This window comes from Podarcis gaigeae, assembly GCF_964106915.1.
Source record: "Podarcis gaigeae genome assembly, chromosome: 4".
NCBI classification, from domain to species: domain Eukaryota; kingdom Metazoa; phylum Chordata; class Lepidosauria; order Squamata; family Lacertidae; genus Podarcis; species Podarcis gaigeae.
This window is the reverse complement of record NC_139677.1, coordinates 23,747,537-23,760,712: the sequence shown is the minus strand read 5'-3', so window position 1 is coordinate 23,760,712 and position 13,176 is coordinate 23,747,537. Positions and strand designations below refer to the sequence as shown.

The following is a 13,176-nucleotide window of genomic DNA, read 5'->3' as shown; positions in this document are numbered from 1 at the left end:
TGAACCTATTTAGCACGGAAAAGGAACGTTAATAAAAAAACAAACAAAACTGCTTACCACAGGGCAAGCCGCTGCTCTATTTCCTTTAAAAAGTCGGTGTGAAATTTGTGCAAAGGTTCAAAGTTGGAAAAGATGAGATTCTTCAGTGCTTCTGGCATGCAGTCTTCCTTGCTAACTGTGCTCTGGAACCACTAGAAAGACCAAGAAAAGCATTAAGGCAGGTCACCTTTGGGACAAAGTCTGTTGAGTAGCATAGCCTTTCCATGGGGCTAAGAGAGAATAGGTTCTGCTTGGTGAATGACTCTCCTCAGCAATATCACATCACAAATTTGCATCTTGGCTCAGCCAAAGGGTGCTATATATAACATCTTATAAACAAAGTAAATTAGCTTCTAGAATGTGTTTATTGAGAATGTATAAAATGTTTATGAGTTTACTGTGTTGGGGGTGGCAGCATCGTATGAACGGGTTAAGTTTAAAATAGCATGTATATGTTGGTGGCCAAGAAAAGCTGGGTTCTTTTTACTGTGTTAAAGGATTGTAAAATTTCACTTCTGATTGGCTTGCTGCATAGAAATTCTTGGTCACTCATTGGATGAAAAAAGTGACTTGATGAGGAGAGGACACTCAAAGTGGGGGAGATCAGGAGCCGGCCATTGCCTTACATATTCCCTATCCGGTAGGGAGAAGGTATTGAGCAAAATATATCAATTAATTTTTGGTATTCCCCTCCCCCCCACCACAAGAAGAGGGTTGCGAGGGAGAGAAGGCACAACACCCTAGAATCCCTTAAGTTAAGTTTTGTCCAGAAAAGCTCATGGCTGTGTGCGTAATGTAAAAACAAACATACCGACGTGATAACTTCAAGGTCTTTCAGGTAAGTTCGTTCTGTGGTGGAAACTTCTTTAGCAATGAAGTATGCTTTGTCAGTTGGAAACCTCTGAAAACAGAAAGAAAGAAACATAGGTTTTGGTCTTTACCCAAGAAGGTAATAAGGAAGAAAGAGTGGGCCTATTATAATTCAGAGAATTTTGGAAAAACCTTGCCCAACGTGATACAGTGGTATCTCGGGTTACATACGCTTCAGGTTACAGACTCCGCTAACCCAGAAATAGTACCTCTGGTTAAGAACTTTGCTTCAGGATGAGAACAGAAATCGTGCAGCAGTGGTGCAGCGGCAGAAGGATCCATTAGCTAAAGTGGTGCTAAAGTACGTTTCAGGTTAAGAACAGACCTCCAGAACGAATTAAGTTCTTAACCTGAGGTACCACTGTATATTTTCAGAAATATAATTTTTTTTAGCCGCTATGTATTTATTAAAAATGGTTTCAGACTGCTCTCTCATACAAAAAATCAAGGTGCTGTACAACAAAATATACAGTAAATCATAGTAAACCACAAAAACGTTAACAAGTTTAAACAACTGGACACAGCGGCTGCAGAACACCCAAGTGTCCCTATTTTCCAAGGACATCCCTGATTTAGAGAAGCCGTCCCAGTTTCTTATTTGATCTCTGAATGCCCCACTTTCCCCTAGGATGTCCCTATTTTCACTGGAGAAATGTTGGAGAAATATGAAATTTTAACTAAAGATTTGAGGTTAACTTTTTATGGTCATGGGGCTTCCAACGCAGGATTTGTGAGAACATGATTTTTCAAAGGACCCTCTCAAAACCCCCACGAAATAGTAAGAAACTCCCATGCCCATGGATGCCTCCTGTAATTTCCTGGATCTGTTGTCATCCTATGTAAAAAAAAAAAAAATCAAGAAGATCCAAAGATCCATGAGGATCTGTGCCCTGAGTCATTTTTGTGGTGCTGAAAAGCACTGGAGCTGTGGTTTTTAGCACTAAGCTGCCACTGCAAGCTTTGTTTTGATAGAGTTTTCTGATGGAATTTTGGGGATTTTTTTTTGGGGGGGGGGAGTACCATGTATAGTCATGCAAATGTCAGAAGTTCCATTTTTATTCTCCTGGATGTGACATTTGTCTGAACCCTGTGGAAAAGCAAAAAATATATCTCTATGTGCTTTCCCTTTCTGTATGAAGGAGTGACACAGGGGAGGGGAGGAGAGAAGCAATCTATTTCTGGATCAAGATTTGTTTTTGGCTTATATGTACCTAGTATTTTCAGTATTAGGATACAATAAGGGGCATTTACTGCTTCCTCCAAATATGTAAATATGGGAAAGAACTGTTTGCATGCAGGACAGTTAGCACTCCATGCAGTAATTGACCAAGAATGACTTCATATCCATATTCCAAACAAGGTACACGTCATACCTCTGAGAAACCTAATGAATTTCGTGATTCACAAATGGCAAAGGAAAGCTCCAAGGTTTACATGTAAAGAAATTGCATTCAACTAATGGTGTGGTGTCCTGCTACCTTACCCTAAAGACATAAACTCTTCCAGTCAACGCAACAACTTTTATTGCCCTGCCTCCATCCAACGATCAGTGATGTGCTAAGCACCCTGTAGCCAACATTGGAGCATTTCTAAGCAAGCTTACACAGAAGTAATCAAGAGTTCACTGGCACTTGCTCTCTAGTAAGCACAAAGCAGGATTGCAGCCCAGGTTTTCTTCATTGTGATGGTTGTCAAAGGGGCCTTGTCAAACGTGGATGTGTTGTGTTTGGCTGTCTACAAAGTGCAAGGAAAAAGCTCAAATCAGCTGTACAGTCAGCCAACCACCCAACACGTGGAATGGAAAATCAGCTTCCAGGCTTTTGACTTCATTCTTCATGCACTTTGCCTGCCTTGTCGAGGAAGGCAGCTGAACCCTGCTGTGTGCTCCATTAGAACAATCAAGGCTAAGAGCTGCCTAATCATGCCTTGCGACCGAGAGCAAGAGCAGAAAGAAATACAGGAGAGCAGGAAGTTGGATGTTATCGGTGTGGGTGTAAGCAGCAGCATCAGGCAAAGGGGACCTAGTGAGGTGGTAATGTAGTCTTATTAGACTTTACCAATTGGTGGGCTCTGCGTTGCTCCCGGATGGGAGGAAGGAAGTCAAGTGACACCGAGGGTTGGTTCAGAGAAAGAGTTCTTTATTTCTGCTCTCCGGAGCAGAAGAAAGGTACTTGCATGGTCAGTCCACAGCAAGTCCAAAGAAATGAGAAATTTCATGCAGTATATATATCCTCCAGGCACCCTCTCCCCCCTTCCCCAGGAATCCAGTCACGTCAGCTTGTACACGCAGGTTGACATCACAGATGTTCCTGCTCCGGTACTCTTAACCATAAAAGGGTTTTCATTCCTGTACTTCTGACCATAAAAGGGTATTCCTGTTCCTATACTCTTATCTTGGAGCAAGAGGTCACCAACTCCAAGAACACACTCTGGCGCTGTTCCCGGACTGTGCGTCAGAGTGTGTTCAGAATGTAAGATCAGACCTAGACGTGCCATCCTTACTCCACTGGAACAGCCAAGGTTATCCTTTGGGGTGACTGATAAAGGAGAGAGCTTTGTTTATACAGCTGTGTTCTTGTTATGCATTTGCTCAACAGCTCAAGTTAATACATTTTAGAAATGCTCCAAAGGAGAAAGAAGAAAAGGGGGGTTTTAGATCCAGTTTCAAACTGACTGCACAGAAACACTTTCCTTCATTAATAGGAAGAAAAAGGCATTGAATCCAAGGGATTTGGGGTGTTTGGGAAAAGATAGGAACCCTGTTCCCTAATGTGTATAGAAAGCTTTTCTGTGCATCTATGAGGAAGCATTCAAATACAAGCAGACACCCTTGGTCTGACTAATACAGTGCATCAAGAGCTCAACCACATGAATCTGCTGGCGGTGTAGTTCAACATCAGAGGTAGGTGGACAGTATTTGTGGCAGATGTGGCCTCCTATACTTGTGAATCACTGTATCAATTTGACCACACAAATTCATTGCATCACCCACTTTGTGGTAACAGGAATTTATTTTTCAGGTTGTTGTTTTTTAAGTTAAAAAAGAAAAAAAGTCATTTGTGGAAAGGAAATGCCGTCTCTCCATGCCACAAATCAAAGGCTCGCTTCCCAGCAGCCCAGTGACTTTGAAAGATCACTGCATGAGCGCTTTAGATCTGTTAAGTGTTTAAAAAAATCAGTAGCAGGCACTTACGCTCTGTTAAGCATATGCTAGTTCCTTGTAAAAAAAATGGAGGTTGGTTGGACTGATGCAGTTATAAATCCTATGTGTTTTAGACATGCCAGATATCGTAACCAAAATGGTAAGAGCATCAAGTACCTTCCTCCTGACTTCCTCTTCATCATCAGTGCGGACACCAGTTTGGTCATTCATCAGAGGACTGACTAATGGAGAAGCTTGCCTGTTATCAGGACTCAAATTAGGAGACAACGTTGCATTTGTCATAGCTGGTCCGCCTTGGGAATTGATGGACAGTTCTGAAAGGTGGGGGCTGCCAGTGAGAGAGCCTGCTGAAGGAACAACAGAGTAAAATTCAGAATAATTTAGAAATATTACTTTTTAGGATACATGAGAATTATAGCCAAGAACCTCAACCTATGTAAATGAGATGGTTCCAGCTAGTTAAATCGAGCTACTAGTTATCTGAAGAGCTAATCTGCCTATTTAATGCGTATGGAGAACGGACTTGAGTAAGATATCACATTGTATTACAGCAGTGAAGAAAGAAGAATGTAGCTTTAGCATCTGCTTCTTTCCTAGCATGTGATGAATCAAGTTAGAACAGCTTTAGAGAGGCAGCTTTGTGGGTTGTATGAGCTTCTATTGTTAGATCTTATTCCACTCACACATTTCAGATGCCACAATAAACTACTGTTGCTCCATCTCCCCCTTCATGAACAAAAGGAAGAAGTTTTCAAGCTTCAGCTTTTAGATTTAAGCAAACCAGCTTCCCACTATATCTGACTATAGGAACTGGCTTTTTCAAGTTAGTTGAAGCAAACCGGGATCAAATTGTGGTTTCAGATCCCAGATTAACCAATTAACCGTGGTTAAAGCCAGTCACCGTTTCCTGGATCCAGGCACAAGAGGAAACTGCATTTTGTTCAAAGCCGTGACGGGAAGTTTTAAACCTCCTCCTCTTGCACACAAATGGGGGAGCACATGAATCGGAGGCTAAGACCTGCTCATCTCCATAATTTTGAATTGGGCCATACGGTCAAAGGACCTTGGTCTTAGCTCCAGTAGGCAATAAAACTGTCCGATCTGCAGCCAGCTCAAAAAAAGTAAAGCTTGTAGCTTTCACTACAAATTCAAAATGTATGGTTTTTATCATCCATTAGTACTAATACCCAATTAGCAGCACCCAAAGAAACAGAGACATTTTTCTCACTGAACTCCAACCCCCATCACTTGTTCTGCATAGAGATACAAGCAAAGTGTCCTGCTCTATCCTCTCCCCACATTTTTATTTGAAAATTCATTGTCTTCCTCATCACTTAATCTAAATAGAAACAAATGGGGATAGGGGTGGGATTCAGTTGGGGAAATCCTGTAATCAGAAAAAAAATATGAGATGTTTAAGAAGCAGTCAAGTTGTGTGGGAGAGAGTAATATTGTCCAAAGAGGACATTGTCAAAGCTGTAAATTTTCTCTGTGCTCTACTATTAGTTTTAGTACATAATAAATGTAGAAACAGAGAGAGTTACCCTATAGTTAACCGGCGTTTTATTCACCCTCCTACAAACTTAAACTCCGGAAATGCAACTGATTAAAATTATTTCACAGGGTGCTAACAGAATAAGCATTAGAAAGAGCAGAATCTAGAGGAGGAAAGTGATTTTCTATGTCAATGTCACATCTAGAACAAAGGGAACAAACTACTCAAGCCCTCTTGCTACGTACAACATAAATATGTACAGTGTACCTTGTCAAGTTATTCCACGCTCCTCTGACTGTTTTGGGGTTGAAATGCTAGCATTACATTGATACAATAGATGTTATTTTTTAAAAAGCATGTGGAAGGACCACTTCAAAATGTTCGCTGTTGTTAAGCCTAAGAAAAGTGTACAAAAAAGCGTGAAAATGGACAGTTGCACACTTTGGTGGCTACGTGAAAGATGGTGGCCCGAAAGGGCTTTAAATGCTGTCCTCCTTTCTTGGATGAAACCTACCATTTCTTTTTGACATAAAGTAGTCATCAAGCTCGCATTCGCTATATATTTCCAACCACATATTTCTGCAACCCATTAATCTTCCTTCATGCTTTACAAAAGCATCTTAATTTAGGGAAACAAACAAGCTGTCTGCTAGTACAGCGAACAATACCCATGTTCACGCACAAATAATAGGCTCTTTATTACAAACATATCAAGAAGTTTCATCTGAAATTTATCTTGGAAGCCCCAGTAAAATATAGCACAGCGTCAAAAATTCAGAGAGATTATGATCAATTCGTTTTTCAGCAGGACCTAAATGGTGTATAGATTTTTGAGCTGCACTAGCAAGTTTCATATTTATCTCATCATCTTTATCAGCACCAAAGCAATTATGCAGAGCAAATGGGATACTTGCCTGTAGATATATATATATATATATGCCTCAATGAAATAAATTTACCCACAATTCCAGGCTATGCAGATGCTCAGGAAAATCTGAGAGAAAGCCAGAGCTTGTTACACAAATGTCAATTTTATTGACACTAGTACACAACTGTATACAATAATTTCATAATAAAATTAATGCAGTTATAAGAAAAAGAAGAAGGGAGGGGCCCTAAGGTCAGGAAATCGTATTTTCTAAGTTTACAACTGGTATGTTTTCAAACGACATGTACAAAAGACCTACAAGAATCATAGTATCACCTCAAATATGTAGTAAAAACACAGAGATTCTGGCACTGTGCCTGCCCACATGACAGAAGAAAAGAAACATTAGCATCCATATGTGAAGTTTTCTGCTTCTCAGACATTAAGCATCTGAAATTAAGCATTCTCAGACATTAAGCATCTGAAATCTAAGTTTACGGACTGGCCACAGCTAATCATTGGAAGTAGCAGCTATACATGACCAACAACCTTGTTTTTATTTCTCTAGATCTTCAACAACTGAAGTGGTGTATTTGCCATTATACAGGAGGGCATCTGTATGGCAGCCTGATGCAAATGCTTGGGCTGTCCCATCAAAACACTTGCTGTAGTGTTGAGGGTTCCTGTCTGACTCGTGGCTCAGCTAGATAGCATGGAAGTTCCAAAGGCATTAATCAGCACCTCAGCAAAGGGTCTCTCTATGCAGCCTACTGCAATTCAGAACTGGTGTTTCACAGTTCTCTGAATCTAAACTCCACCAAGGTTTGGTTGGGGACAGTTCACAGCAAATAAAGTCAAGATTCCTTTGAGCGTTCTTAATTTAGTATCACCCAGTGACCACCAAATGTAAGACAGTTGCGTTTCCAAAGGCCTAATTAATACAGTGTTTTTCCCCTGTCAAAATATCTGGGAAGAGGAGACTAAACAAATGCTGTATAGAATTGAGATCTAATCATTTTCTTACTTGCAGCTGCACGTGTGGAAGATACCACAGACATTTTATGCTACAGAGTTGGTGGACTGGAATCTGGGGATTAGCAATGGACAGGCTATAGGAGTCAAAATGCAGAAATATTTCTCTGTTACCTGGTACCCCTTCGTTGCTTATAAGGACAAAGAAGATGATAAATTGCTCCTTCTAATTTCACAAAGACCCCATTGTGGTCAGACGCAATTCCTAAGCATTCATGGCCGCTTGATTGATAACAGCATAACCTACGCCTGCTTTATCTTATGCTACATTGCAAATTCTGCCTCAGTTGTGAGAGTTATTGGATGTCATATCTGTACCAATATCGACAAATTACCTAGCTTTCTATCTACTGAAGGCCAAAGGCTAGGAACTAAAATGGACAGAAGGCTTCACAGCATTTCCTCCATGCTGTACGTCATGATCTAGATTAAAATCAGCCTCGCCTTTTAAGCAGAACTCTTTTGCTCCTTGCTTGTCAAGATGCACTGCTTTGAACTTATCACAATGCATAGCAAGACATGTGATAAGCCACATCCTAGAAATGCTATGTAACTTCCAAGAGCTCATGCGAGAACAAAGGTGGAAGGCTTCTCTCCTTAATAACCATCTGTCAGTCTTCAAAGTCTGCTGTTCCCTACAAGGAGTTGCAGAAAATCACAACACGTTACAAACATATTGTACGATTTGAAGTTCACTTCAGTCATATTAGCTTTGGGAGAACGGTCCACATGCTGCCTTTCTGTAAAATGGGGCACCTTTGAGAAATGCTTCCTATGAACACATATATAATTGCCCTGTAGAAAACAAGTGATATTTCAGGGGGCTGTAAGCAGTGGCGTAGCGTGGGTTGTCAGCACCCGGGGCAAGGCAAGTAATTTGCGCCCCCTAACCCATGGATTTTAGCACTCGAGTCTCTTCCATGCCACCCCCCCAGATGTTGCGCCCGGTGCGGCCAGCCCCTCCTGCACCCCCCACGCTACGCCACTGGCTGTAAGATAGCTAAAGATGTAACTCTAGCCTTGAAATAATGAATGCAGTATTTTCCTGGTAGAAAGCTTCTTCATTGGCCAAAAAAGTAAGATTCCCTGGAACTCTTCTCTCTCAAAACTCATTTCTCCACATAAGCAAGGACTCAGCTGATGCCTTGAAGGGTGTCTTTATATAAATATTTAACCCCAAGCAAGCATTTGGATTGCTAATCCATATGTAATTACACATAGGATTGTACTGTCTTAGATCTATGTCTGCATAACTCCCCACCCCAATCTGTTTGATGCCCAGCTGAATAATGCAGATGATGTGTAATGTGAACTAATCCCTAGAAGGATTCATAGCAAGTCTATAAAAAAGGCTTTCAAATAAGATTAAAATTTCCTTTAGACTTCTATAACTAAAAAATTTGCATCACTGAACTGGAATACTGGTAAGATTGCTATTTTGGACCTCAAAAATATTTAAATGCTGGTTATTTATTTTTCCTTGGTACACACGAGAGTCAGAAATGCAAATGCCTCTAAATCAAACTGATGCATTCCACATTCCTCATACTATAAAATGGAGGGTGAATAGTAATTTTAGCTTCATGTCAAAGCATCCAGATTGACTTTAGAACCTGAAAATCAAGCGGTGTTCCTCAGATCGTCAACAACAAAATAAGGATTCCCTCGAGCAAAATTTGAGGTGGAAGTGCTGGAACGGGGTAGGGACAGGTTGCTTATATTGGCTTATGTATAACTATTTTTTTAATTAAAGAACCACCACCAAAAATCTAACCACCTTTTCTTTAAAAAAGAAAATGAAAACAGACAACGTACTCAAAGGACTGATAGAAAGCAGACACATTCAGTAAGAACGTGTTAAAGAAATGTAGATTTATAACCAGCACTCAATAATAACGAAGAAAGGTACTATTGACAGCTATAGCTAAGATACTTGAGTTCATACACTCCTCACCAGTGTCAAGACAGTTAAAACAGAATTAATTCTGAGTGTTCTTTTGTTTCACAGATCCCCCTTTCCCAATTTAAAGAAGAGGAGCCTGCAAAGATTATAAGGAGGAACAGAGAAATGGCTGATTTGTGTGGCCCCATCCATCCCTTTCTGAGCCTTGGGCAAAGGTGGGGGGGAAGGGGAGAGAGAGGCCCATATCTTTGGGGGCAGATGAGTATTCCATTTCTGTATCAGGAAGATCTCCCCTGTGTCCTGCACAGAGCTACAATTTCCAGAGTTCCTGCTACAGTTCCTAGGATTCTTTGATGGTTCAGAGAGGAAAGATATTGCTTTAAATGTATAGTGCAGAGGGGCCCAGGAAAGTCATGCATCCCCTCTTACAATTTCTATGGAACGTGCAATGCCACAGCTTCCTCTTCAGCTAATTTATTGGACAAGAGGTTTTCAAAGGGGAGATGCAGCAAGAGGTTTCAAAAACAACATAAAATAAAAATAATGCAATTTCAGCAAAGATATGGGACAGAGGCTGCCTTGCTGAGATAAACGAAAGAGGAAGGACAAACAGGTTTTTCTGGGGTTCTTAAGGCTTGAAATGGATACCCGTGACAGTGGTGATAGGGCATGATTTGAGAGTATGGAGCATCGTACCAATGAACATGTCCCCCTGCACTTGGGTCAACAATGTGAGCAACAATTAAGCAAGGAAAAGTTTTACAGCAAGACACCAGTTAGAAATGGTAAAGCCTTCAGTACAGGTAATAAAAAAGCAAAACGAAATTAATGTCATGCATACATAGGATAACTTCGGCCTGACATGCTTACAGTCACCAAATTCAGCATTAGGTTTAGTAGCCAGGAACCCCTTCCTCTTGGGTACAAAAATCCATGCTAAAGTGATATATAATAGTATTAGACAGTGACAGGTACAAAACTGGACAGTAACTGCAGCAGTTAGCCGATAACGGATTACCCTTTGATGGAAAATAATGTACATCATGATAAGTCTTAATAGCAATATGGGTGGGGGGACTTTTAGAGGCGTGAAGCATGTCCCTTGTCTATTTTTGTTCTTTCCATCGCTGAACTAAGCAAAATGAAAAGGGACGGGGGGGAGGGGAATAGTGGTCTGAATACAGTTCCTTAAAGCACACATGCATGTAGAAATAGTTGCTTATTCTAAATAAGATGCATATTAAACATTGCAGAATATGTTTGCCTGCACAGTCTAGGACATTGGTCCAATCCACATGTGCAAGCAAGCATGTGCTGCAGCTACTGTCCATTTTGGCTTCACATCTCCCTAAGAAAGCAGTGATCCTGCTAAAAAGCAATTTTGTAATGGATCCAATCATTTTAAGTGCTGCCTTCGCTCGAAAGCGAAGGGCATGGTGGCTCCATATCATCACCACGGTCCAAATATTTGTGCAGAAGGTCACATTCGTTTACTCATCAGTTTCTCCATTTTTTTATTTGTTTATTGCAAAGTAGGATCCTTGCAGTGGGTGACCACGAAATAATGAATTTTATAGATGAATGCAGGATCACTGTGCTAGGAGGATATTTCCATTTCCAAGTGGACTATTTCCCCCTCTAGCAAAAGGTCATTGGGGCAGCGTGGCAAACAATGCAAGGAACAGAAGATACACCATGCTTTGAGTATAAAGACAGAACAATGGAAAAAGGCTTTTTCCTCCCATAGAGGTACATGCTGAAAAAACATACAGTGGTATATATATATATTTTTAAAAGCAAACAAACCATTGTTAAACAAATGACAAGAATGAGAATGAAGACCCCAGCAATTATTTTGAATTGGTATTTTCTAAGTTTTGAATTTCCAAACCTATAATTCAGTGTGTGAAATATATCAGGGAACTGCCAATGATAGGAAACATAGCCAAAGTTTGTATATTAGATCAAGTCACTATCAGAACAGCAATAAGGGGTGGGGTGGAGATAAGAAATTGGGAGTGGAATATTTTGTGCCCTTCCTGAAAAGCGAGCTCTGAAATAGGTAACTCTTTCCAAGCCCAAGATTGATAATTATGTTGGAAATTCTGCATAAAAAGTAATGTTTGAATGACGTCATGAGCGTTTTGCTGCAGCTGCCGTGTTACGATTGCCATACGTCCAGAATTTCCCGGACATATCCAGAATACTGCAGCCAAAAAAAAAAAAAAAAAGCCCAACAGCTCTGGCAAAAAAGCCCAACAACTTTTCTGTCTGGATGTGCACTGTTTGAAACAAGGCGACCCTATGCTGAGTAGCATGGCATGCTTTCCATTCACAAATGCTCTTTTGCACGGATTCCTGATGTGAGCTTTATTCCCTTTGTTGAAAAAAGTAAAATGCAAGAGCTGCTTTAACAGATATTTAGATAAAACCGATCTTTCTATAAAGCACAACAGACAAGTAATCAAAAAGCTCCTCCTCATCAGTGAGATGAAAACCCATCGAAAGGGTGGGTATACTAGACTGCTTTTCAAGAACCAGAGAAACAGAGCTATTCCTAACCTCTGCAATAATCTTATGGGGGGGGGGACCCACTTCTATAGAACAGATGATTGAGAGTGGGGGTGGGTGGGTTCATTAATAAAATACTGCTGTATTTAGAAAGCGAACCCTCCAAAAAACGGAGACACAAAAAATCACCACACACTACTAATACTACATTTGTTTTTTAAGAGGAGCCTTAAAAGGAAGTGCAACTTTTTTATTTAAAAAATAATAATCTAAAGTGAAGATCAGTGTATGGATAGCTACAAAGATTCTGCAGATTCTTAGGACTGTTAAGAAAACAAATCTGCAGGGCATGTCCAAGTACCACAGAGCATGTGAGAGACTTAAAGGGGAAACCGTGTCATACTTGGGAAATTATTTTTGACTTGGGTTCACTTTGTATGACCATAGAAGTGACAAGAAAAGAACTGTTGGCTGTGCGTCCTCTCCCAACACTTATGACTCATGTGAACAGGCAAGCTATTCAGTCTCCAAATGAAGAAGACAGAATGTGCACCACTCTCTCTAGGGTAAATGTGCATCAACTGTCGCCCCATAAGAGCCAGAAAAGTAGACAGGAAGAAAGGAAGAAAGGGTTCCTCTTCTACTACTTTCATGGAATGGTTAAAGTGGGCCTCAGTTTGGGATTCGCCCCACCATCAAAAATGCCCATTTTACTTTGCTTTAGTAGCAAATTTCCAATTTACTCTTAACTCTATACACAACACAGAGAGCAGACATAAAGAAAGTAGTGGATACCAACAATGAGAATTCTAATTGGCAACAGGCTTGTCGTTTTCATATTTACAAGTTACAATTAGGAATCTGATGTGCTTAAACTACACAATTCATATTTTTTATCTCAGCTGCACTGTTTAATAGGACTGTAAATTTAAAAACAAACAAGAGCATGATTTTATGTGGCTGAAACGGCAATACGAGCCCTATGGTTAGTGGTAAAGCTAAATTGTGCCATTTCCTTTGAGGATATTTCAGTGATGGAAAACAACATTATATAATTAAGTATTGATCAAGGTAACATCTCTGTTACTGAAACAAGGAGAATAATCAGGAATCATTAGAAAAGAAATCATAATAAAAAATAGAGCTGCCTATAACACAATGCCTTTAATGCAAACCTAGTGTGAGAGGGGCAAATTTCATGATAGTGATTAGTAACATCTCTCTACAAATCGATGGTGCAACTGTACTCAAAATACAGCGTACAGTTTTGGTTCCCGCTCCTCAAATAGAGCATT

The 13,176-nt window shown here is 40.3% G+C and overlaps 1 protein-coding gene and 1 long non-coding RNA gene across 16 annotated transcripts in view; one reads left to right on the top strand and one right to left on the bottom strand.

Annotated features, from left to right (window-relative positions):
* Nucleotides 1–13,176, bottom strand: part of FARP1 (FERM, ARH/RhoGEF and pleckstrin domain protein 1) — a 184,291-nt gene that overhangs the window by 35,157 nt on the left and 135,958 nt on the right. For 8 of the 15 annotated variants that reach the window (XM_083735241.1, XM_083735248.1, XM_083735239.1 and 5 more), the window contains exons 14-16: nucleotides 4,229–4,416; nucleotides 851–940; nucleotides 58–191 (exon numbers count right to left, since the gene is read on the bottom strand). In XM_083735241.1, coding sequence (XP_083591367.1) covers nucleotides 58–191; nucleotides 851–940; nucleotides 4,229–4,416 — 412 coding nt within the window. Of the gene's footprint in view, nucleotides 1–57; nucleotides 192–850; nucleotides 941–4,228; nucleotides 4,420–13,176 lie in introns of all 15 variants that reach the window. The other 7 variants (XM_083735244.1, XM_083735237.1, XM_083735236.1 and 4 more) reach the window with 1 other exon arrangement.
* LOC310843013 lies at nucleotides 6,905–12,015 on the top strand. Its single transcript, XR_014563455.1, has 2 exons — nucleotides 6,905–8,300; nucleotides 8,464–12,015. It is a non-coding gene; the product is annotated as an uncharacterized lncRNA (long non-coding RNA).